This window comes from Schistocerca gregaria, chromosome 2 (assembly GCF_023897955.1).
Source record: "Schistocerca gregaria isolate iqSchGreg1 chromosome 2, iqSchGreg1.2, whole genome shotgun sequence".
Classification (NCBI taxonomy): Eukaryota; Metazoa; Arthropoda; class Insecta; order Orthoptera; family Acrididae; genus Schistocerca; species Schistocerca gregaria.
Window position 1 is genome coordinate 373,822,784 of NC_064921.1, and position 26,886 is coordinate 373,849,669.

The following is a 26,886-nucleotide window of genomic DNA, read 5'->3' on the forward strand; positions in this document are numbered from 1 at the left end:
CACATTCAAGCTGTATCTGCTTGAGTCAGACATTACAAAAGAAGGGAAGAAATATTAGGTTTTAATCTCTCATTAATGATGGTCCCATGTATTTGTTTTGATGTCTACATTTGAAAATAGCTTACTCAATCTTTGTTAAGATTTTATTTGTGACCTTTTTCTGCCTATTTGGTTGTGCAAATTCTTCATATTTTTCTCATTTTTATTCTACAAAAACCTTTCTTTCACCCCCCCCCCCCCCCCCTCTTTCCAAGGAGTAGTTGTTCGATATGTTTGATGACACTATAAACATCAAGAATCTTGTTGAGGTATTATGCTACGAAACGTAAGTTTTCTTCTCTTTTAGTAAATTCTACATATATCACTGGTACATGGGGATAAACTGGACAAGAAAAGTGAATGATTAAACTTTGAGAATGATTGTTTACTAAAATGAATATGAATTGTATTGTTTCACAGCCATTGTAAAATTCTTGAAGGAAGCCATATTCCTGCATAGGTTGTTCTTTTATTTTGAAATAAACACTTTACTTCATTATTTGGTGATTAGTTAATTTCACCCCATTGGGTAATATCAATAAATACTGCTATGCTTACACCATGTTATATTCCACACATCCGTGGGGAAGGGGGAAGCAACACATAATAGTGCTTCTCGTTAGAATTTCGCCTAACCATAGTGGGTGCAAGCACAACTATCCAAAATACGAAGTCCATATGTACAATTGAAAAAGTGACAACTTAAAATGTGATACTATAACTACTGAAACGGAAACACATGAGACATGGTCTGCATCTTCAAATCATTACATAATATTTATTCCATAATGAAAGAACAACAACTTCCTTTACAAAAGTATTATTTTGTAAATAGATTAGTCTTCTTGTCAGCAGGCTTTCGTAGAATCTGTAAAATGGTAAAAAATTTTGAATTTTTATGTCAGGTCATACTCATCAATGTGAAAGGTTTTATCATCAGGTTGGATGATCCATTTTTAAAATAAAGCACCGAACAGAGCACTGCTTCAGTTGGTAGTTACTGAGTTTTTGTATTAAAAATGAGCCAACAAATTCTATTTAAAAGAGATTATCTTTATTTAAAACACAGGGTGAAAATAAGCATTCAGACTAGGACATTGACACATATTGGATGGATCCACCTCCTCCTACCCCCAACCCACTCGCACTGGCATTAAGACAGATTATTACTTTTGTTTGTGCATCCATCTTCACACAAAAAATCCTTTGGTAATTTGAGTTTCACTTTGTATATTTCTATTATTACTTTCTGCACACCTTTTAGAATACCAAGATAGGCATTTTGCCACATGCAATTTTTTTTCCTTGATACGCACCTGCAAAGAAAGATAAACACCATATCAATGTGAATAAAAGTTTTCTCAAAATCAAAGTTCTTAAAATTATATGGTTGTTTGGACTGTAGCTTGGGTAACACACTTATGCAGTGACCTATTTGGACAATTATCAAGTAACCACCTGCTAGTGAATCTTTCCTACTTTCTAAATGCACACAAGGGCTATTCTATCTTGAGTAAGAACAGTGCCTGTAAAATGCAATTCTGTGAGGTCAAGTTCTGACTTGCTACATTGTTTTAACCTGTAAAGCAGTTTCAATATTAATATTGTTTGAAACTATCAATAGTATTTTCATTTTCAAAACTTAACAACCTGTCAAAGATTATTATCACACATCTAAATCAGTATGCATGCAACAAGTTAATGTACAGCATATGTTCCAAAATTCCACACACAAAAATGGGATTTTTCTGGAGTTCATACCTAGGCATGAGCAACTTACAGTAATTGACTAATGGGTGTGAGCAAGTTACAGTTACGAGAGCTCTTGGGAGTGAGATGTGAGCTGCATGTTCAAAGGAGTGCGAATATGTTTGTGTGGGAAAGTTTTTAAAGGCGTTGAGGAAGCCAGAATGATGCAGCTGGTACTCAATTATTCTGTCAGCCTTTTAAATGGGAGCATTTTTCCACTAGTATATACTGCATTTAAAAATGTGCAGATAAATATGGTCTGAACATCAGATCATAACTGCCCCACAATCTGTTCTTAGTCTCCTTAACTTGAGAAAGATTTACCTCAAGTGGTCACCATTTCAATCGGCACAATGGTGGAATGGACCCAGCACTGGCCTTGTGGATCATCAATGACAATATCAAGCCTTGGCATTCGCTTTGACCACAAATTTGCAGGCTAATGCACTTTCCATATGGTTTGTAACATTGGGGGAAATGGATCTGTTCTTATAAACTGCAGATTTACTGTTACCATTAACTGAAGTGAGTAAGGTTACTATTTGGTGCACAATCAAGTGCCTTGGAGATGGTTCATGGAACCACCTTCAAGTATTTCCCTACCGTTCCAGTCTTGAACAGCATTTGGGAAAAATGAGCACTTAAATCTCTCTGCGGGAGCTCTTATTTCATGACAGTGAACATTTCTCCTTACAATGATAGGCACTAACAGAATATTTTCACAATTGGAGGAGAGAGTTTGTTGATATTTCATGAGAAGATCCTGCCGCGAAAAAAAAACCACACATATGTGGTGGCAATCATAGCTGTGGTACATTCTCCCCTCTATTCACAATAATATAAAACAAGCTGTCCTTTTGAGCTTTTTCGATGTCCTTCATCAACCCTAGCAGATGCGGATCCCATACCATACATCAACACTCCAAAACAGGGTAGACAAGTGTAGTGCAGCTGTCTCTTTAGTAGAACTGTTACATTCTTTAATTGTTCTGCCAATAAAATGCAGTCTTTGGTTTGCTTTCCCCATACCATTATCTACGTGAGCAATACAGTTTAAGTTATTTTTAACTGTAAGCTGTAAATATTTAATTAAACTGATGGCTGTAAGATTTGTGTAACCGAAACTTAGTGGACGAATTCACACATTTCATTATTTCACCGTATCTTCTCTCAATCATTTTGCAATTGGTTTTGACTGTAAATGACAGCATTATCTACAAACAGTCTGAGTGCTACTCCAGTTGTCTCCTGACTCGTTCATATAGACCAGGAACATCAGAGGACCTACAACATTTCCTTGGGGGTCCCAAAATATTACTTCTACTCAATGACTTTCTGTCAATAACTATGAACTACGACTTTTTGACAGATAATCATGAATCCAGTAATACAACTGAAATAATACTCCATATGCAAACAATCTGATTTGAAGTCACTTGTGAGTTACGGTGTCAAAAGCCTTCTGGAAGTCTAAAAATATGAAATCAATCCGAGATCCCCTGTCGATAGCACTCATTTTCTGAATCCAGGTGGGCTATCTGTCAACAAATAATTTTCTTAGAGGTAATTCACAATATTTTAACACTTCACTTCATGTGTTGCAGAATCCTGCTGCAAATCAGAATTAATGATTTGGGTCTGCAATTCAGCAGATTACTTCTATTTTCTTCATTGAGTACTGGTGTGACCTGTGCAACTTTTCAGTATTTAGGTATGGACCTTTTTCCGAGTGAGCGGTTGTATTTGATGGTTAAGTATGGAGCTATTGTATCAGGGTACTCTGAAACGAACCAAACTGGTATACTATCTGGAGTGGAGGCCCGCATCTTTACTAAGTGATTTAAGCTGCTTCACCACCTTGAGGTTGCCCTTGATTCAGATTTTTGAAAACCATGTTTAGTAACTCTGCATGAGTAGCACAGCCATTGGTAACATTACCATGGCTATTGCACAGCGAGTATATTGTCTTGCCACTGGTGTACTTTACATACAAGATTTCAAGAGATGAATTTTGTTTAGAAAACTATCGTAAAGCACATCGCATTGAAGTCCACACTGGGTTTTGACTTCAGTAAAATGTCAGCTATCTTGGAAATTTTTTCATTCTTCTAATATTGGTCAGCTTTTCTCGTTGTTTCCACAACAGCGTTCTGACCTGTTTCGTGTACTATGTGGGATTAGTACCATCTCTTATTTATTTATTTGGTATATATCTCTCGATTGCTGTCTCTCTTAGGAAGGCATCATGTGAATTTTTATCTGCTTTTTTACACAGATATATTTTGCATTTATTTTTGATAGATTTAGATGTTAAGCTAGTCAATCCTGCTACAATGACCATGTGGTCATTAATCACTGTATCTATCATGATGCTTCCTCTTTGCTCAGGATTATTTGTTGCAAAGAGGTCAAGTATGTTTTTGCAACCATTTACACTAAAAGTTCGCTTCATAACTAATCATTCAAAATAATTTTCAGAGAAAGCATTCAGTACAATGTTGGATGGCATTTCATGTGTACCACCGATTTTAAACATGTATTTTTGGTAATATATTGAGGGTAAATCAAAATAATCACCAACTACAACTGTATGAGTAGGGTACCTACTTGAAATGAGACTCAAGTGTTCAAAAAACTTTTCAGCAATTGTATCAACTAAATCGGGGATCAGTAAAAGGAAATAGTTATTAATGTCTTCCTGTTAAGTAAAACTTCTACCCATACTAACTCACAGGAACTATCTTCTTCAATTTCACTACAAGTTCGACTACTACTAACACACCACCAACTGTATTTCGTCTATTGTTCCTGAACAACCTTCTTAACTCCGGCTTTAGCCAGCTTTCAGTACCTGTAATGATTTGTACTTAGGTGCTTTCTTTTGGCACCTGAAACTGAAATATGGGAGCACTTTAAATTTTTTTTAAGAGCTTATACCTTTTTTGAAAAACACAAATTTCTTCATTTGCAATCTATTTGGATAAACTCCATATTAGAATTCAACCCTATAACGTCATGGAATATTCAGATTAAACTGATGTATCTCAAATCCTTCATTTGTTCAAGACAGTTTAAGAACAACACTATCACAGTATCTTTCCATGCTCTAGAGCCTGTCTTATAATGTGAAAGCGATGTTTACGACTTGAACACATTTATGTTCCATGCTGAATTTTAATTATCACCACCACAAGAAGAAAATGCAGCTTATCATATTTGTATTTTCTCATTAACTGTGTATGTATCAGCATGATTCTGTGTGTATTTTTTGAACTTAAAGTACCAAATTTAAAATTTCAGTTCTTCCAAAAGTTTACACACACCAGTCTGTGCTTGACATGTGTTTGGTGTTGCTTTACAAATCTAAAAAAATATTTTTTGGTACCTGTCTCATATTCTGTTGCTTTGGCCATCTGTGATCCTATAGTCTTCTGAATAGAAAAATGAAAACACTCATTGCATTGAAGGGTGAAGCAGGACAGGCAGATGAAAATATAGTAAGAATACAAGTAACTTATCAAATCTCTGAAATTATTAATAATGGCATTGCATATTTTGTTTCTAATAAAATAAGACCATTTTTATCAGATTTGACTTGACTGATGAGTTTTTTAAGACAGGTTCCTCACAGTGGCATGAAAATGAAGGAATCATTAACAATCTACACATAGTTATTAAACTGAAAATAATAATTTCTAAGAAATGAGAAACAGAAACAGTACGTACTTCAGACCATAGAGAGACAGATTTTATCAAAAAATAAAATTTTTAAAAGGAGGATGTCATTTTCTCACCAAATTTGCCTTCCAGATGTTACAGTAGCTTCATATAATTTATCATCAAAGTTAATACAGTAGAATGAATGATTAAGTAGAAACCAATAAAGTTATTCATTAATCAGCTACTTTTGTAGAATATTTATTGAGATAAAGATTTTTACATGTTCAGAATGAATTTTTCACTATGCAGCAGACTGTGCACTGGTATGAAAATTCCTGGGAAATTAAAACTGTGAGCCAGACTGGGACTCGAACTCAGGACCTTTACCTTTTTCGGGCAAGTCCACTACTGACTGAGCTACAGACAAGAAAATGATAGAAACTTAACCTGTATATTGTATTAATAATAAACTACCAATAACTTTTTACCATTTTGAGCTCCACAGTTGATTGATGCTAAAACTAACAATCAATGAGAACCACTAAAGCTGTACTGATTCATATTTATCGTGTCACAGCCAATTTTGTTCATTAGACCATGATTTAAGGTGTTTATGTATAACATTAGAGACATCTTCATTTCCACATTTGCCTCTAATGTTACAAAAGGCAACTGGACCTGAGAAATATGTTAGTTAGGGAATTTTTGGATGCTTACAAAAGTATATTTTCATAAATATTGGTACAAGTATTTTGGATACGTCATTTATTTCGTAGCAAATTACTGTTTGTGGTTCACAGTGCAGCCGAACAATAAATCAACCCTGAATTTCATTGTATATCAATACAAACAAACATGCATTTTTGAGACTTTTCTTTGCATAATCTATGAGCAACTTGTAGCAAATCAGTTACTGCAGAAGATTTTCTAACTAACATATTGTGCTACATCTAGTTTTCCATTAAAAGAGGAGCTGCCCTATATATCACCTGCTTTTATCGTAAATTAACTCTGTTTTCCAGTTTGCTAACAACTATAATTAACATAAACATTTAGTACACTAGTAATTTTTTCCTATATGTTTTTGTGTTGCCTTCAAAAATGGTTCAAATGGCTCTGAGTACTATGGGACTCAACTGCTGTGGTCACCAGTCCCCTAGAACTTAGAACTACTTAAACCTAACTAACCTAAGGACATCACACACATCCATGCTCGAGGCAGGATTCAAACCTGCGACCGTAGGAGTCGCACGGTTCCGGACTGCGCACCTAGAACCGCGAGACCACCACGGCCGGCTTTGTGTTGCCTTAATAGGAAGCTCAGTTTGTGTCCCTGATTTAGTTCTTATAGGGAATTAGCAACTTTTTAGATCAACAGATTAAAAGACAATCAGTGGACTTAAAGTTATTTTTTCAGTGCCTTGTAATACATTGCACCAGCCAAAGTGCAGCCCACTGTGTATGCTGTTCTCAAACATTGGATAAGTTGGTTGATGTATGTAAGCAGCTGGAAATTGCCCTGATTTGCCTACTGTCAAATGATTGGCAGTGCTTGCGAATCACTGTGTTGGAAAAGCTTCCATGAGTCATGTACGTGTGACACCTGCAGCAAAAGTACCTCAAGTACCTTCCTCTCCTGTGGATCCTATCTCCTCTGCAGAAAGCACACAATTTGTCATTACCCATCCAGCTGACTGAGACTGGCATGTCAATGGTAAATCTGGGCATGCAGTACAGGATGGATGGCCACTCAGGGTGTTGTACCACTCCCCTTAATCAACAAGTCTGATGTGCTACCTTTCACTGAAACTGAGCCAATGGGACTCACTTCACTTGTTTTGGAGAAACCTGTTTTGCCCGGTGTCAGGAGGGGGCAAAAGTAAAAGGGTAGGTATCTGTTAATTGTTGACAATTCAAATGTACAGCAAATGATCCCTAAGGGAAAAGGCAGTAACAGACAGGAAAGAACACCAGATGCACTCTGTATGTATGCTTGGGGTCCTCATTCAACATGTTGAAGAGGCTACTCCAGAAGCCATTGAGGGAACAGGGTGCAACCGACTGCAGATTGTGGTGCACTTTGGAACAAACTATGGCTGTCATCTGGGCTCTGAGCTCATTCTTGGGTCATACCAGTGACAGAGAGAAGGTTGAGAAGATCTGCCTTGTGCATGGAGTTTCAACGAAACTCACAATTTGCAGCATTGTCCCCAGAACTCATCTTGGCCCTTTGGTTCTGAGTTGAGTGGAAGGACTGGACCAGAGACTTCATAGGTTTTGTGACAAGCTAAGCTGCGACTTCCTCGAGTTGAGAACTGTGAGGTCCCCCGAAATAAATATCTCAGGTGTGCACTACCCATCAGAGGCTGAAACACAGGTACCTGATTGTATGTGGGGTTTGCAAAAGCATTTTTTAGATTAGGCAACTCTCCATCCAATCCAGATAACGACAGCTTTAGGAAATCCAGAAATATCAGTGTAAGTTTGAAAGAAATACCTCCAACAAGTGAGAGAAATAAAATCCTCCTAGTGGTAAACTGCCAAAGCATTCACGAAAAAGTGCCAGAATTTGAAGCGCTTATGAAAAAACAGTGCAGTTTGCATACTACTAGGTACACGAAGCTGGATAGAACCAGAAATTAACAGCAGCGAGATTTTTGCAGAAAAGTGAAGATTATATCGAAAGGCTAGGCTAACGGGAAATGAAGGTGGGGTATTTGTCACAGTAGCCAAGAAACTCAAATCCAGTGAGATAGAAAATGAAGCTGCATGTGAGACTGTTTAGGCAAGACTCGGTATCAGGGGTGGGCATAAAGAGGTAACTGTATCCTTCTATTGCCCACCATACTCTTCTTGTGATGTAACAGAAAACTTTAGAGAAAATCTCAGTTCATACACATGCAAGTTCCTCAATCATACTATAATCAATGGTGGAGACCTTAGTCATCCAACAATTGGGAAAATTACAGTTTTGTTAGTAGTTGGCGTGATAAGACATCTTGTGAAACTTGACTAAATCAATTCCCTGAATGGATAGTCAGGGACCCCACTCATGATGGAAATATATTGGATCTATTGGCAACAAAAAGACCTGATTCAGGATGTCCACATTGAAAATGGTATCAGTGACAATGACACAGTTCTGGCAACAATGATTACCAAAGTACAAGGGACAATTTAATCAAGCAGAAAGGTATATATATTCAGCAAACTAGATAAAAACCAGCAGTGTCATATCTCAATGAGGAACTTGAAACTTTCAGCACGGGACAGGAACATGTAGAGGAAGTACCCAGCAGAACAGTTCATAATCAGAGGCATACAGTCACTGTAAAGAAACTTCTGTAGAAACAGATATTAGTGCATAATAGGTGTAAACAAAGCAGAGAGAGAGAGAGAGAGAGAGAGAGAGAGAGAGAGAGAGAGAGAGAGAGAGAGAGAGAGAGACGCTGAATGAAATGCGTTTGGCCGTCAAGAGAGGAATGTGCAATGCCTTCAATAGCTACTGTAGCAAAATATTATGCAATAATCTATTACAGAACCCAAAGAAATTCTGTTCATATGAAATGGCTGTTAGTGGCACCAAAGTTAGTGTCCATTTCCAAGTGAAAGAGAGGAACTGAAATTGATGGTACCAAACCAAAAGCTGAAATGCTTTGCTCCATTTTCAAATGTACCATTACAAAGAAAAACCCAGGACAGTTGCCCCAATTTAATTCTCATACCACTGAGACAATGAATGAAATGAGTATTAGTATCAATGGTGTTGAGAAACAGCTGAAATTGTTAAAATTGAACAAAGCTCAAGGACCTGATGGAATCCCTGTCAGACTCTACGCTGAGTTAGCCCCTCTTTTAATTATAATCTATCATAGATAACACTAAAAAAAAAGTGCCCCGTTCTTAGAAAAATGCACAGGTCACACCCACCGAGAAGAAGGGCAGTAGATGTCGTCCACAAAACTACCGTCCAATATATTTGGCATCAATTTGTTGCAGACTCTTTGAACATATTCTGGGTGCAAACACTATGAAGTATCTTGAATAGATTGACCTCCCCAATGCCAACCGGCACGGATTTAGACAACATCAATCATATGAAACACAACACGCACATTTCTCACATGACGTACTGAAAGCTTTGGATCAAAGCAACCAGGTAGATGCAGTAGTTCTTGATTTCCAAGAAGCGTAGTACTGCACCTACGCTTATTGTCAAAAGTATGATCGTATGGGGTATCAAGTGAAATTTGTGACTGGAGTAAGGATGGGTGCAGAGTCATCATCAGACGTATAAGTAATTCTGGGCGTGCCTTTGCTGTTCATGTTGCATATTAATGGCCTTGAAAACAATACCAATAGTGTAATCAGGCTTTTTGCAGATGATGCAGTTATCTATAATGAAGTACTATATGAAAGAAGCTGTATAAATATTCAGTCAGATCTTGATAAGAGATTGGCAACTTGCTCTAAATATTCAGAAATATAAAATTTTTCACTTCACAAAATAAAAAACAACGTAATCAATGACTACAATATCAATGAGTCACTGTTGAAATCGACCATCTCCTACAAGTACCTGGATGTAACATTTGGTAGGGATATGAAATGGAATGATCAAACAAGTTCAGTTGCGGGTGAAGCAGTTGGTAGACTTTGGCTTATTGGTAGAACACTAGGGAAGTGTAACCAATCTATAAATGAGATTACGTAGAAATCACTCATATGACCGATTCTAGAATATTTCTCAAGTGTGTGGGACCCATAGCAGATAGGACTAACACGAGATACTGGATGTATACAGAGAAGGGCAGCACAAATGGGCACAAGTTTGTTTAATCTGTGGGAGAGTGTCACAGAGATACTGAAGGAATTGACCTGTAAGACTCTTGAAGATAGACGTAAACTACCCGAGAAAGTCGATAAACAAAATTTGAAAAAGAACTGGCTTTAAATGATTAACCTGAGACTATACTACAACCCCCCCCCCCCCCCCCCCCCCCCCCCACGTATCGCTCACATTGTGATCATGAGGATAAGATTAGAATAATTACTGCATGCACAGACACATTCCAAAAATAACTGCTGCAATGGGACGTAGCCTCTGCCATGCACCTCATGTTGATTTGCAGAGTACAGATGTAAAGGGGATAGGCAAAATAATGTGAAAAGTGGTAGTAACGGGATGGTTGTGTTTGACAGTCAGCAACGCAGGTAAGGCACTTGTCACACTGGACTGTGAGTGTTCAGTGTGGACTAAGCATCAATGCAGGTTGTTTATGGGTAGTGCACACTTCGTATTTGCATTCAGAGGTCGAGGCTGACATACAATGAAAGACCTAACAGAGTTCTGAAGAGGGTAGATTGTGGGGGCTCGATTAGCTGGAGCATCAGTAACCAAGACAGCCAACTTATTTAATGTTTCAAGAGCAACTGTTTCAACAGTCATGACAGCCTACACAAAACATGGAAAGACCTCATTGTATAAACGTAATACTGGATGCAAATCAAAACTAAATGACAGAGATCATCAAACGCTAATACAAATAGTGTCAAAACAACACAAAACTACTGTGGCTGAAGTGACTTTGAGACCCCAATCCTACCAATACTGTCTGCCGAGAACTCCATAAAGTGAATATTCATGGACGGGCTGCTATACTGAAACCATTAGTGCCAACAAGCAACAAAAAGAAGCGTAAACATGGTTTCAGGAGCATAAGCCCTGGATGGCTGATCAGTGGAAACATGTCATATGGCTCAGCTTCTCCTTGTCTGCTGATCTCAGGGTGAGGCAAAGCACAGCAAAAGTTAGGTGTGGCCTTTGGTTTGAAGGTGATAATGTTTGGTTTTGTTGGGTGCTCAACTACGTGGTCATCAGTGCCCATGGTTTGAGAGTGATGTGAGCCCTGAAATCCTTCATCACCGTCAAACCTGTCAAAAATAAGGGACCAAACTCATGTCAGAAGTTACTGGAATGGAATAGCATTGGAAGAGAGGCGTACAAGCAGAACAAGACAGGAACGAACGCATTGTGCACTACCGTGTATCATGGGAGGTTTGTCTGCAAGGTGCAACAGGTCATATGCAGATCACTGTTTATACTAGCTCCAATGACAGCTGCCATTGGGTGTCTGAGAGAATACTTTATGGACACTGGCCAATGTGGTGAGGACAGCTAACTTCATTTGTTGGAAGCTCAGAACGCCCGTTGATTTATATTCTGGGAACTAATCAATGTTGTTTGCTATTAAAAGAAGTGGAGGGTCTACATCAGGGGTTTTGGTTCTACAGTGAACTAGGACTTGGCCCCTCAAATAGTGCTTCACAGTGATGGTACAGAAGAGTTGCTCTGGATAGGTCAGGTGTGCCTATACACTGGAAACACCTGATATGGTAGGCAACTTTCTTCGAATGCAGATGGAGATATTTTAGGTTCACCAAAATGCCTGTCACATGAGAAACCAATTATTAAAAATTATCATGTGTGTATTCTGATAACATTATAACACTACTTACTAAGTTCTTTATTATTCCCCTACCCCACCTATCCTGTTTATAACAGTGACTAACAAATTACTGTGCTCTGACATTGGTTGGAACTTTATGTAAAATGTAGAGAAATTTTCAACAAAACATGGAACATATATCAAAAAACAGATTGGTGCCGCAGAAAGTGAAGGTTTATAGCAACAAAAAGAAACAATAAGTCTAGTGATGTCCAAAATGAATCCAAGTGGGGCATTCATGTGGAAAAGAGTAACCTGCAATGGTGGGCTTTTATTAGTAATCGGATGTTTATACTGGCTGTCACATCCAGATACATTGCTTACAGAGTTGAAGACAGGCTAAATTTTGGTAGTACGGAAACACTTAGATCATATGGTAAAACTTGGGGATTATATTAATTCTCCTTTTATCAGGTAGGAAAAGTAATACTGAATGGTTTATAGATAAACTGATTTGAGTATCTACTATGACAACTCACGTGCAAGAAAAATATTTTAAATCTCCTGGCTATAAACAAATCTGAATTTTTGAAAGTTTCACCAAACTGGCAGGTACCAGAGGTAGTGATGTTATAGGTTGTAAGTGATACTGAAACATGCCATTATCAAAACAGGTATGTGTTTATACAGAGTGCAATTTATAATAATTAGCAGAGTCCAACTCTGGTTTAATGATAACATTTGCTGAAGGCTGTGAAGACTGAGGCTATTATACCCCTGTTGTGAAAGAAAATGCAAGGTAATTGACAGAGAAAATTTAATCGCAGAAAGTTCTGATCCAAAGAAGAAAGAAAGGTTAATGTGTAATGTCCTATTGACAAAAACGTCATTAAAGGTGGCACACAAGTTCAGTTAGCACACAAACGAGGAGGAAATTAGCAGAATGCTTTTTCAAGAGATGGAGCATTTGCAAGAGATTTTGGAAACCAACAAAAATTTAGATCTCATTGGCTGGATGGGAGTTTGAATCGTGCACTTCTCGAATGCTAACCCAGTATCCAAACCTAAGTTCCCACTTCAAATGTTAAACTGTTAACTTAAATTTTGCCATTTAAGAGGCAGCCTGGTGTTGAAGCTGAAGACAATAGATCACTCAACCTCTCCCTTGATGTAAACCTGAAAGAACTTGTTTGGGATGGTACCATATACCTTAGAATGCTATCAAGGAGTTGTTGAATCTGTACTACGCAGAATTGCTGTAGTACTATCTTCCAAAAGTGGACCAATACCCTGTTAATCAAGTGGTCACAATGCTTGTAATGCTTCGAGAATTTCGGAGTAAATTCTAGAACCACTCAGTCTTCCACCGTTTCAAACACCCGATATTTTAGAGGTGAGTGGGATAAACAAATATGCTCTACTGCGCATCGCCTATTTGTATGTGCATGTGCAGATGGACCTGGCAGCCGAACGGAGAGACCCAGGTCCCTATATACGAAACCGGAGAGAGTGGCTATTGGCCGCGGTCTGCACGTGGTGTGGCGGTGGCACCCTCGCTGCGCGAGAGCCCCAGTGAGGAAAGACCACTGCAGATGCGGAGCCCTCTATGGGCTGGCCACGTCCATTTGTTCTGGCACATGTTCGACTTCTGCGGTGGGAGATACTAGACACAGAGTAACCAATTTCAGGATTTGGCAAAGAGACTAGAATTTGATACTGAAGATGAATGTAATAGTGTAAAGTCCTAATTGAGCAAAAAACTAGGATCACTTCAAAGTGTATGTAATGTTACATTTGATGCTGTAAAACAAAGGCTACACATTTTAAAGGAAAATGTTCAAAAGCAGGACAAACTAATTCCTATAGTCTAATCGCAAATTGCAGGCGTTAACACACGAGTTGACAATGTGGAAAGAAATTTTAAAGAGAAACTAGCTACTTCAGACATAATAAATATCCGTAATCTGGAGGAACAGGTAGGAGAGATGATAGACAGAAAAGTTGCCGCAAGAGTAACCTCTGACAACATATCTCCAATCTTTTATTTTGAGCTTGGTAATATTCAAATGGCTCTAAGCACTATGAAACTTAACATCTGAGGTCATCAGTCCATTTAGTAATGCCAAGAAGGGTGTAGATGAACTGCGGAAGGAATTCAAACTTATGTAGGACAAAGTAGATAACAGAGTGACTTCTCCAAATGTAGTATTAACTAGTGAAGTGATGACAGGTCTACAATGGGGAGCAAATTCTGGACTCTCCAGACAGTTTTCGAAGTTTAAGCCAGATGGGGAAGTACATCCTACTCATTTTCTGAAACATTTGAACCAGGCCTTGCCAAAAAACTGGGAAGAATGAAAGAAGATTGAATTTGCGATAGGGTACCTTTTAGGGGGAATTCAGAGTGGGGCACAGTCAACATCGAGAACGTTTAATCTTGGACAGATTTCCAGAAAAGTTTAAGGAGAAGTATTGGTCAGCTAGTGCCCAAGAAAAATTAATATCTAATTTGTGAGATCCTATGTATTATAACAGTATATGGGGTACGATGAGAAAGTATTTTTACTGGCATTTAACAAGTGCGAAGTACGTCGATAAGCCCCATGGAGGAAGAAGGGTTAGTTTGAATTCTAATAAGATGTTTACCCGTTTACACTAGGAAAGATATACTCTGTAGTGGGTGGAAAACAGTAGAAGAACTGTTGTCTTTTGTAGACACATCTGATGCCCTAAACAATGACCGCAACAAAAATGTACATCAAAGTGAAAATCAGAATTACAGAAGAGGTAGTAATAATAGTAATATTAATTTTAAGAGACATGAGGCCAACATAGCTAGAGTACACCAATGTAACCGGAATAAGGGTAACGAAAATTACCTAAAGAAGCATCCAACTTCGAATATAGGCCCCGGAATGTCACAAGAATTTGTTCCACGCAGTAATTGAGTACAAAGTGGTAACGTAATACCCCGATCCGGTAACCAATCAGTGATTACCAGTAATGAGGAAAACATAGTGCGATCTGGATCCAGGGCCAGGGCCCAGGTCGTAGAAATACATTAGGAGGCCTAGTTTATAAGTATGTTAATTTCACACATAAAATGCCACCAAAGAATGGTTGTTACTGGAAGAACCGAGCTCAACTACCATAAATCCACAACCAATAATACTAGGAAACGTGGAAGATTTTAAAGTTAACATATCAATAGATTCCGGGAGTGAGGTGTCACTGATGTCTAGAACATTCTTTAGCGCATTACGAACTAACCACCACTTACTGATATTACCAGTAACGGGAGTATACATTGTCGGTATTACTGGAACAAAGAGTAAAGTCGTAAAACACGAGAACCAGGTGAACTGCAATATTGGGAATATCCCATTTCGTCAGACACTGTTAGTAGTATAAAATATCAATAGGGATGTGTTGTTTGGCCTAGATTGGCAATCAGAATTTAATGTCATATCAAATTTTGAGGAGAATCTTCTTTATTTTGGTAAAGGCGACTACAAATATTGTGTACAGTCTGCGACGGACAGCTATGTTGGTAAACAAACAACTGAGAATCAAAGTCTACGATTAACAGCAACAGCACACTTGTCGCCAGAGATTGAAAAGGTAAGTCATGTGTCACATTGAGTGGACATACAGGGCAAAGTAAATGAATCGCCAATATTAATTGGTGAACAAAAACTAGATTTATATAAGATTCTAATGGAATATGAAGAAGTATTTTCCGATCGCCCCGGCACTATTAGTGGTTATATATGTAAATTTAAAATCAAAGATAGTGGTCCATTTTTCTGTAAGCCATATCCAATACCAGTACTTCTAAAAGAGGCTTTTAAAGAAGAAATTGACAAGATGATCAACAATAGCATAACAGGACACAACTGTAGCGTCATGAATAATCCCTTGGTAGTAGTAAAAAAGTTACGGGGGGGGGGGGGGGGGCTGTGATTAGTGCTAGAAGTGTGTACTTTTCATAAATATAGAGACAGAGTAAGACAGACCAATTAAAATTGATGAATTATTGTCCAGATTTGAGAAAGCAAGGCATTTTAGCACAATGGACCTGACTGTTGGATATTGGCAAATTAGGTTACACCCTGAATCAAAGAAATATACAGCACTTCTATTCTATGGGAAATCATATCATTTTAATGTGTAAGCATTCAGACTAAATATCTCGGTATCTGTGTTTATACATGCGCTGGACTAGGTGTTAGGAAGGCAGTTGTTAAAGGATTTAATAATATATGTAGATGACATACTCGTAATCTCATCTACCTGGGAAGAGCATTGCCTGACCTTGTGTAAAACCTTGAAAAGGTTTAAAGAAAAAGGTATTACAGTAAAACTATCCAAATCACACTTTGTGAAGCAAGAGCTTAAGATTTTATGGCATATTGTAGGGGTGCAAGGGATTAGACCAGATCCAGAATGCATAGAAGGTGTCCACCACCTAAAAACATAAGACAATTGAGGGAATAATTCATTGGCGTGGCTGGATACTATAGAAGATATATATATATATATACAAAGTAAAGAGCTGAATGATCCAAGACTCTTACATTTATTAAGGAAGGGAATACCGTGGGTTTGGGACCAAGAGACCAACGATTCATGTGAAAATGTGAAAAAAGCACTGGTAGAATCACCTATACTACAACCATCCAGGTATGGAAAGTAAAAATCTCTAATCTATAGCTTTTGCTAGCCGAAGTCTTAACAAACAAGAATTAAACTATACAGCCACAGAGAAAGAACTATTAGCAGTATATATGGAGTATCCAAAAATTCCAAACATTAGTATGGGGATCAGAGATCCATGTATATATGGATCATCAAGTGCTATCTTTTTTAATGAGTAGTCGCTTATTACATAGTACATTAATGCACCGGATGTTGTTCCTACATGAATATGACATTAAATTACAGTATGTAAAAGGTTCTGAAAATATTGTACCTGACACTTTGTCTAGATTAGCTGTAGATATGAAAGAGTTAAAACATACAGAAGGACATGTCATAATTTGTGCAATTAATTTTATGACAGTAGAATATCCACACAACAGGGTACAAGAAATGGCTCAAAGAATAACCGACAACATCCATCATGATCCCTACTTAACAGAAATATATGCTATGTCTATTAGAAAGTCTTTACCTCCTAATTAAGCAGACAAATGGAAGGTTATAGGGAATAATTTATTTTGGGGAGACAGTATAACATCTCGATGGTGGCGTTTATGCATCCCGAAGTTGATTGAGGAAGAAATTGTGTGGTATGTCCATACAGGGTATGGACACTTCGGAATTAAAAAGTGTATAGCCCACATGAACAACTTCTATTATTTCAAAAAGCTAGGACATAAGGCAGCATCTTTAATTAGAACTTGTGAAAACTGTCAGAAAGTAAAAGAGAGTAACACTCATGTTACATACAAAATGTATCCAATCATTCCTAAGGCATTACAAGATCTTACAGCAGCAGATTTCTTCGGACCAATTCTGAAAGGGAAGAGAGGAGTATCATACATATTTGTCCTCATAGAGTGTTGGTCTAAGTATGTTAAGTTGTATCCTATTAAGAAAGCAAATACACCAACAGTGATCCACTGTTTGCAACAATACTTTCTCGAGGTGAGCAAACCAAAACGTTTCATCTCCGATAATGGACCACAATTTGTTAGTAACGACTTCAAAGAATTCTTAATGTGGGAAGATATTCGTCAATTAGTCTCCAACTATAATCTGTCTTCCAACCTCCATGAAATGGTAATGAAAGAAATTGGGAAATTATGCCATAGATACTGCCATGAAAAACACACGTCATGGGCAACAAATGTTAATGCCTTTGAGCTTATTCTAAATGAATTACCACATTTATCAACTAGATTAACCCCTTTGGAAGTAATAGGAAAACCTTTTGTGGGATAACCACTTATTAAATGTTTCACGTGGTCAGAACAACCTACTGTTCATTACCAACTTAATCAAACAATAGTTTCTAAGAACTTGGTTGAAAGAGCACAACAACGAATGAGTAAATATAATGATAAGGCTGTCGAGCCTTGGTACAACATTAATGATCTAGTTCTAGTAAAACAGCATCTTCAGAACTCTGCCCTGAAGAAAGAAATACATACTTTTTTTCAAAAGTATGAGTGACCGTACCGATTGCAAACAGTGGTACATCCCAAAGCCTTAGGTTTAGTAGACTATATAACAGGATCAGAAAAAGGAAAATACAAAGTAAAAGAGAAAAAATTGTATGCCTCCCAGGGACATTAACGTCCTGTGGTAATGGATGGAGTGACGACCATTGCATCCCTAGTTGTTTTCAGTGTTTCTTCTGTGCAAGTTTTTCCGACACAGAATTCCCTTCAAATCTTAAACTATTCTGTAATTCATTCTTGAATTCTTAAACAATCCTATAATTTTAGTATGCAGAAAACCAGATATGATGGTAAAACAAAAAACTAAGATAATCACAGATGAACAGTGATCTCTAGACATGAAATGAAAAGAATAAAATATTATTTGAGTGAAAGGTATAATATGATAGTACTATTTAAACCGAGTGACGTCGAGATGACATAAAAGGAATCTAGAGGATTTTATGTGTGTATAAAAGTATAGTAAAACTGAATGACTAAACAACTATGTGTATAATTTTCTATTTTTATAGAACATTTTATATCTTTTATGAGATGTGAAGTGGATAGGAGGGTTTGTATTAGTTTTGGAAGGGGTGGGTAGTGTAAGTACAAGGATTACTAACACTAGTTGCTAAGATTTTTCTTTGGGGACTTCAGAGGTGAAGGTGAGAATGTCCGTTCTGCAGGAGACGTTTAACATCATACCTCCTATGTCATCTCACTCAAGTACTGGGGGGTGGGAAGGGTTTCCTGTCTTTGGGGCTATCTTATTTCTCTTCTTCGATCTTAGCAATCATTTCTATTTTTTCATTTCTCACTGAAGTCGTCCTTATTTTCTGTGGTTTCCAATAACTTTCAACTTATTTCATATAAGTAGGCTGAAGGATCAGGCTACACAAACACATTTCCAAGTACACACACACACACACACACACACACACACACACACACACACACACCATAAAACAAAGGCGCAAACAATGAAAGTACAGATTAAAAGGATGTGTTGTCAAGTGTTGCAGGGGGAAGGAATGTGCACATAGACAAATATGCAGTTATGGTTGATTATTGTGATGGTTCTACATTACCTAGTTACTTGGAAAAACTATCTTGTAGGTATTTATTAATACGTATATATAGGAAACACATTGCCTAGTTATTTGGAAAAACTATCTTCTAGCTATTTATTAATAAGTATATATAGGAAATATATGCATAAGAACAATGACAATTCTATATCGCATAGGTACATAAGGATATAAAAACTATGATAATTTTACATTGAGTACACCTAAGTAGGAAGCGTGAATAAGGAAAGAGAACATAAGCCAGAGAGGTCAGTCTAACAAATATTCTGATGACTTGTAGGGTAGTGGGACTCTTATAACCTAAGCAAGCATATTATATATTGAATAATGTATGCGGGCATAGAGTAGATACAGGAAACGTAGAAGTGGATGAATAATGGAGGACTCTAGGGTATAAAAGAGAAGTATGAAAAAGCAAGAGTGAACTGTGAAGTAGATTTTAATTTTACCAGGTAATATCTAATTATAGTGTACACAAAGGTGTATACTAAAAACAAAGATTCCAAGACTTACCAAGCGGGAAAGCACCGGCAGACAGGTACAATGAACAAAACACACACACAGAATTACTAGCTTTCGCAACCGATGGTTGATTCTTCAGGAAGGAGAGGGAAAGACGAAAGGATGTGGGTTTTAAGGGAAAGGGTAAGGAGTCATTCCAATCCCGGGAGCGGAAAGGGAAGTCTTTCCGCTCCCGGGATTGGAATGACTCCTTACCCTTTCCCTTAAAACCCACATCCTTTCGTCTTTCCCTCTCCTTCCTGAAAAAGCAACCATCGGTTGCGAAAGCTAGTAATTCTGTGTGTGTGTGTTTTGTTCATTGTGCCTGTCTGCCGGCGCTTTCCCGCTTGGTAAGTCTTGGAATCTTTGTTTTTAATATATTTTTCCTATGTGGAAGTTTCTTTCTATTTTGTTTACAAAGGTGTATACTAGCGCGCATGTATTGGATGAAAAGGGCAGATAGGCAGACCTAAGAAAGGCTGACCTATACTGTGCAGACAACGACACCAAGAAGGAGATTGACATGTACCATAGGAAAATAGGAATTAAGAATAGGGTGTATCTACCAAAACGGAAGGAGAAAGGGTACTCATAGGATCAACCTGTATGTGAGGTATAGGTACTGTTTCTAGAGGGAAAGGGCAGTATTGTGACAAAAGTGACAAAATTTTGTAGTAATTATTCTGGTAAGTTTGAACTCTATACTTCACTAGTATCATTATGTTTTATGAGTGTCTATAGGAACACTTTTATTTTGTCCAGAGTTCCTCCAGACTACAAAAAGTTTATAAATAATAAGACCACTGCATAGTAAAGAAGCAGTATAACGAATCCGAATAAAGAATAAAATACTCAAACCCCATGAAAACCTGGAGTTTGCGGTTGGAATTGCGACAGAGTCCTAACGAATCCTAAATATTAGGAAAACTTACCAGATCGCCATTGAATATGTCAATGATGTCAAAATAGAGTGAGAGTAGAATAAATGAAAGATTAGCTAGAGTTTATTCTAAATGAGTACAAAGATCTTTGTTGCTATGTATACTGTTGCAACAGTATGTGATATAAATTTACATAATGATTGTATAAAATATCGTGTATTCAATTTAAGGGGAGGGGGGTGGGGGGGGGGGGGAGGGAATATGATGTAGTGCTTCGAGAATTTCAGAGTAAATTCTAGAACCACCTGGCCTTCCACCGTTTCAAACAAGATGAACGGTGGCACACAAGTACCTGCTGTATGGTCCACAGAGTTTCCGTATATGGGTCGAGAAGAACAAGGAAAGTTTATGTAGTATTCTGTGCTCTTTAGTGCCTGTGTTGATTGTAAAAAGACTAATGAACAATTGAATATAGATTTCTATGTTCACTCATGTATTGGACTTGCTTGAGACTAGAGACTTTTGAATTACTTCATGCCTTGGCTATGAATAAAGCAAGACACATGTATGCAATTTGAATATGTGTAAATGAGTCTAATGTTTAAGGGATATGTTAGCTTGCAGAAGTTATTATCTGTGAAAGTTAATATAAAGTGACTGAACTGAAAAGTATTCTATGAGTACCTAAATTATTTCAAGAACAGAGAAGTAGTTTAATATATTAAAAACACAGATTCCAAGACTTACCAAGCGGGAAAGCGCTGGTAGATAGGCACAATGAATAAAACACACAAACACACACACAGAATTTCGAGCTTTCGCAACCAGCGGCTGCTTTGTCAGGAAAGAGGGAAGGAAAAGGAAAGATGAAAGGATGTGGGTTTTAAGGGAGAGAGGGTAAAGAGTCATTCCAATCCCAGGAGCGGAAAGACTTACCTTAGGGGGAAAAAAGGATTGGTATATGCTCGCTCGCGCGCGCGCGCACGCACACGCACACGCACACACACACAGACAAGTAGTTTAATAAATTCCTTTAACCAGCCATAGTCTTCGGGGAAGAAGCTTTTGGAAGATCGATGTAGCTGATTACCCAGAGAAGAGGATTCGCTACACACAATGTGAAAGTTAACTGATTTGAGAGATGTGTGAGCCTTGGAACTCAATACGATGCTGTCTCTTGTCGTCCAAAAAATGTTAGATGTTTTGGGTCATCAGTATGTGTCTTATGATCCTTTGTGTCTTAAGTCCTCCAGCCAGTCTGACAATAATACAGCTGCATGCAATATCAAACTGTTCTGTGCATCTTATGGAGACAAAGTCAGTTGTTCATTAGGGTGTAATTAGTCTTTCATTCTGATTCATTATTAGGTAACTTGATAAGAAATGTTATTTTTCTTGCATTATTTACTTACCTGTACAAACATCTGAACAACAAATCCACAGTTTCTATATTTTTCTCCTTGACTATTTGGCAAAGAAGATCTGTGAACAGTCTGATATCAATACTCTTTGGCTCTCTCTCCGTGGCTACCCATTCACGTATCAATGTTCTCAGCTCATTTACATTTAAAGTAACATCAAAAATATCCCATTTGGTTTCATGTGAAATCTGCTGTTTTTCTTCATCTGATTCTGCTTGTTTCTCTAAGGATGTTTTCTGTGCCGTCTCTGACTTCAGTAATACCTGGAAAGATAATTTCTTAGCAAGATTCGGATAGAGTTTGACACTTGTATAAACAGTACCAGTAACACTGATATCTTTCCTGCATGAACAACATAAGGTAAACATGGAAAATTATATGTTTCAGTGTATTCATATTAAAACAGACAACTTAAAACCTCATTATATTTAAATCCCAAGTTCTAGGGCTTCACTTTATTTTCTGAAAACTTGGAAAGCTTTTCTGGCTATTGGGGTGCTGACTAAATGACCCAACCTGGAGGACCAGGATTTGACATCTGGTTTTACTCTCCTAGGAGTCTTGGCTTCACTATGCATAATGAGATACCTGAATATCAGATGACATTAAAAAGCTGATTTGGAAAAACAAAAAATTTATACAAAAGTGGTTATCAACCAAATCATCTCAAGATACATAAAATTACCAAACAATAAATCAGGAGTTAAGGAACAGGATTAAATCAGAGAAGAACTAGATGTGGGAACAGAAATGCATTGAAAGTGAGAGTTTAATACGAGATCACACATTACAGAAGTGTGGTGGACAATTACAGACATTATACAGATGATCTAACTGACTGAAGAAACTATTTGCAATATGACCATTACAACAGAGGAACTGAATATGGCATTAGCTAAATAGTAGAATGGTCAATCATCCGAAGAAAATAATAATACATCTTACAAACAACTGCTGTCAATAGACTGTAATTCCATCAGAACAGAGAATATCATAAATGACTTCCATTTTCAAGAAAGTGAAAAGAAGAGAAACTAACTGCTATAAACCATTAGCGTTAACTGCACGATGAGGCTCTTATTTGGCAAAATCATATATAAGACAATATGACAGAATGTTGGCCACCACATAGGGGAAGGCCAGCATAGGCTTAGACTGAATAGATCTTGTACAGATAATTTATTTTACAATGTCTGTTGAAGAAATTTCAGCAGTAGGGAAGAGTTGCACATTGCCTTTTGTAGATTTAGCTAAAGCTGATGACACTGTCCCTAAACAAAAATGCGGCAAGCCATAAACAACATAGATATGGATGGCCATCTTTTACAGAATATTACTGAAATGTACATAGATGATGGTGTATGGATTAAGACAGAGTCAAAGTTATCTAGACCCATTAATGGCACAAAAGGGCTGAGACAAAGTTGCAGTATGTCACCCATCTTGTTGAGTTTATACATAGAAGTGGCTCTCTGAAGATAGAAGAACAGCTGTGGAGAAATGAAAATAATTATTAATGATGTACAAGTGCTTTTATAAGTTTTGTTGATGGTCAAGCCATTCCCGAACAAGACGACTTTTGAGTTCATGATTCAACAATATTTATATCATGAATATGACAAATGAGTCTAGCAAAAACCAAAAACCTGAAATGAATAGTGACCCCTTGATGAGAGTATTAAAATTCTATTAGTTAACTGCTGATGCATAAACAACTAAGAGCCAGAGTATGAAGTGCTCCTGAAAAGCAGGGAAGCTCACATATAAAACTAGGTACAGAAGGCTGGTTGGCCCCTGAAACTGATAGCAGAGAAATTTTTGGGGAACATTTAATTGTATATCACAATGGAGACAGTGTATTTGTCGCAGTAGACAAGAAACTCAAATCCACAGAGACAGAAAGTGGAGCTGCAACTGAGACTGTGTTGATAAGACTCAGTGTCAGAGATGGGCATAAAATGGTAACTGGATCCTTCTATCACTCACCAGACTCATCTCCTGATGTAATTGAAAATTTTGGATAAAGCCTCAGTTCACTTGTACATAAGTTGCCCTATCTTACTGGCATCTGTGGAAGAGACTTTAATCATCCAAGAATTAATTGATAAAATTAGTTTCGTTGGTAGTGGGCATGATAGGGGACATCCTGTGAAACATTGTTAAATGCCTTCTCTGAAACCTACCTAGAACAGGTAGATAGAAAGCCCATTTACAATGGAAATATATTGGATCCAAAGGCAAAAATAGACGTGACATCTTTGAAGATGTCCACATCGAAGCTGGTATCAATGACCATGATGTGGTTGTGGCAACAATGATTACCAAAATACTAAAAAATGTGGAAAAATATATGTTCAGCAAACTAGATAAAAAAATCAGTAGTGTCAGATCTCAATATGGAACTTGAAACTTTCAGGCAGGGTATGAGAATGTAGAGTATGACTCAAGCTTAAAAGAATAATTGACGATGCACTAGACAGATATGTACCCAGTACAATTGTTCATAATGGGAGTCACCCTACATGGAATACAGTCACTGTAAAGATACTTCTGTAGAAACAGAGATTACTGCATAATAGGTGTAATACAAAGCAAAGGGCTATAGATAAAGAGATGCTGAATAAAATATGTTTGCCTGCACGAGAACAATGTGTGAAGCCTTCAATTGCTACTGTAGGACGAAACTGTGAAATGCTCTTTCACAAAATCCAAAGAAATTCTGGTTGTATGTAAAGGCTGTTAGTAGCACTAAAGTTGGTGTCCACACCCCAGCAAATGAGACAGGAATTGAAATTGAAGGTAGCAAAGCAAACACTGATATTTTTAACTATGTATTCAAACGAAACAATGGAAAATCCAGGATGGAATGTAACAATGTTATGAGAAGAAATATTGCTACTCAACATACAACGGAGATGCTAAGTTGCAGATAGGCACAACAAAAAGACACTCACATAATAGCTTTCAGCCACTGGCCTTTGTCAACAACAAACACACACACACACACACACACACACACACACACACACACACACACACACACACGACTGCAGTCTCAGGCAACTGAATCCACACTGTAAGCAGCAGCACCAGTGCATGATGGGAGTGGCGACTGGGTGGGGGTAAGGAGGAAGCTGGGGCAGGGAGGGGGAAGGATAGTATGGCTGGGGTAGCAGCCAGTTAAGTGCTGAGGGTTTGACAGAGGGCACGGTAAAGGTGGAGAGGGGGAGTGGTGTGGGGGGTGTGGGTGGGATGTGTGGAAGTATCGGAAAAGAAGAGGAAAAAAAAGACTGGGTGTGGTGGTGAAATTATGGCTGTATAGTAGTGGAATGGGAACAGGGAAGGGGCTGGATGGGTGAGGACAGTGACTAACGAAGGTTGAGGCCAGGATGATAACGGGAACGTAGGACATATTGCAGGGAAGTTCCCACCTGCGCAAATCAGAAAAGCTGGTGTTGTTGGGTATGATCCACATGGCACAGGCTGTGAAGCAGTCATTGAACTGAAGGATATTATGTTTGGTACCATGTTCAGCAACAGGGTGGTCACAGTTTGTCGGTGGTCATTCATGCAGACAGACAGCTTGATGGTTGTCATGCCTAATAGAATACAGCACAGTGGTTGCAGCCCAGCTTGTAGCCACATGACTGGTTCCACAGGTAGCTCTGCCTTTGATGGGATAGGTGAGGTCTTTGATCTACGTCTATAACAGGGGTATGAGCCATGAGGGAAGGAATTGGGAGCAGGGGTTGTGTATGGATGGACGAGTATATGGTGTGGGTTCAGTGGACGGCGGAATACCACGTTAGGAGGGGTGGGAAGGATAGTGGGCAGGACATTCCTCATTTCAGGGCATGATGAGAGGTAATCAAAACCCTGATGGAAAATGTAATTCAGCTGCTCCCTTCCTGGGTGGTACTGAGTTACGATGGGAATGCTCCTCTGCAACCAGACGGTAGGACTTTGGGAGGTGGTGGGAGATTGGAAAGATAAGGCACGGGAGATCTGTTTTTGTACAAGGTTGGGAGGATCATTACGGTCAGTGAAGGCTTCAGTGAGACCCTCAATATATTTCGAGAGGGACTGCTCATCACTGCAGATGTGATGATTTCATGTGGCTAGGCTGTATGGAAGGGACTTCTTGGTATGGAATGGGTGGCAGCTGTCAAAGTGGAAGTATTGCTGGTGGTTAGTAGGTTTGATATGGATAGAGGTACTAATGTAGCCAGCTTTGAGATGGAGGTCAACATCTAGGAAAGTGGCTCGTTGGGTTGAGTAGGAAACGGTGAAGAAAATGAGGGAGAAGTTTTGCAGGTTCTGGAGAAGAGTGATATGGTTATTTCTTGAGAATGCCAGGCCATAGCGGCCAAAGAAAATTTTTCAGTGGAAGCTGTTGGCAGATTTGACTGCAACAGACACAAATTTCTTGAAAAGAATATACAATGAAATAATGGAGCATCACAGTGTACACAAGGAGGATGCACTGAATAGATAAGTTTGTCAGAAGATAACAGGAATACAGCAAAATGTAATTATTAAGTGATCTTTGTATTAATTAATCTAATAATAAAAATAGATTGCTACCCACCACATAGTGGAGATGGTGAGTTGCAGAGAGGCACAAAGAGACTACTAAACACATTAGCTTTCGGCAAGAATGTCTTCTTCTGAAACAGATAATGTGTATGGACGGACACACACACACACACACACACACACACACACACACAACCAATGTTTCTGGCTGCCGAGGTCAGACTGTGAGCGACTGCACATGTTGGGAGAAGCAATCTGGATGGTGGGGGTGCAGAGAAGGCTGAGGTGAGGAGGGGAAGGAATAGCAGGATTGGGGTTGGGGATGGTAAACCACCGCTTGTGGGAGCACAGAGACACAAGATGGAGAGAAGATAGGGCAGCTAGGTGCAGTTCTT

General features: G+C 38.3%; 1 protein-coding gene across 2 annotated transcripts in view; it reads right to left on the bottom strand.

The window, feature by feature from the left end:
* Positions 1-430: 430 nt before the first annotated feature.
* LOC126319999 (DNA repair protein REV1) overlaps positions 431-26,886 on the bottom strand; it is a 146,455-nt gene continuing 119,999 nt past the window's right edge. Inside the window, exons 11-12 of one of the 2 annotated variants that reach the window (XM_049993745.1) lie at positions 21,947-22,218; positions 431-907 (exon numbers count right to left, since the gene is read on the bottom strand). In XM_049993745.1, the coding sequence (XP_049849702.1) occupies positions 799-907; positions 21,947-22,218 (381 nt within the window). In that variant the 3' untranslated portion in view covers positions 431-798. Of the gene's footprint in view, positions 908-1,071; positions 1,356-21,946; positions 22,219-26,886 lie in introns of those variants that run through there. The other variant, XM_049993739.1, reaches the window with a different exon arrangement.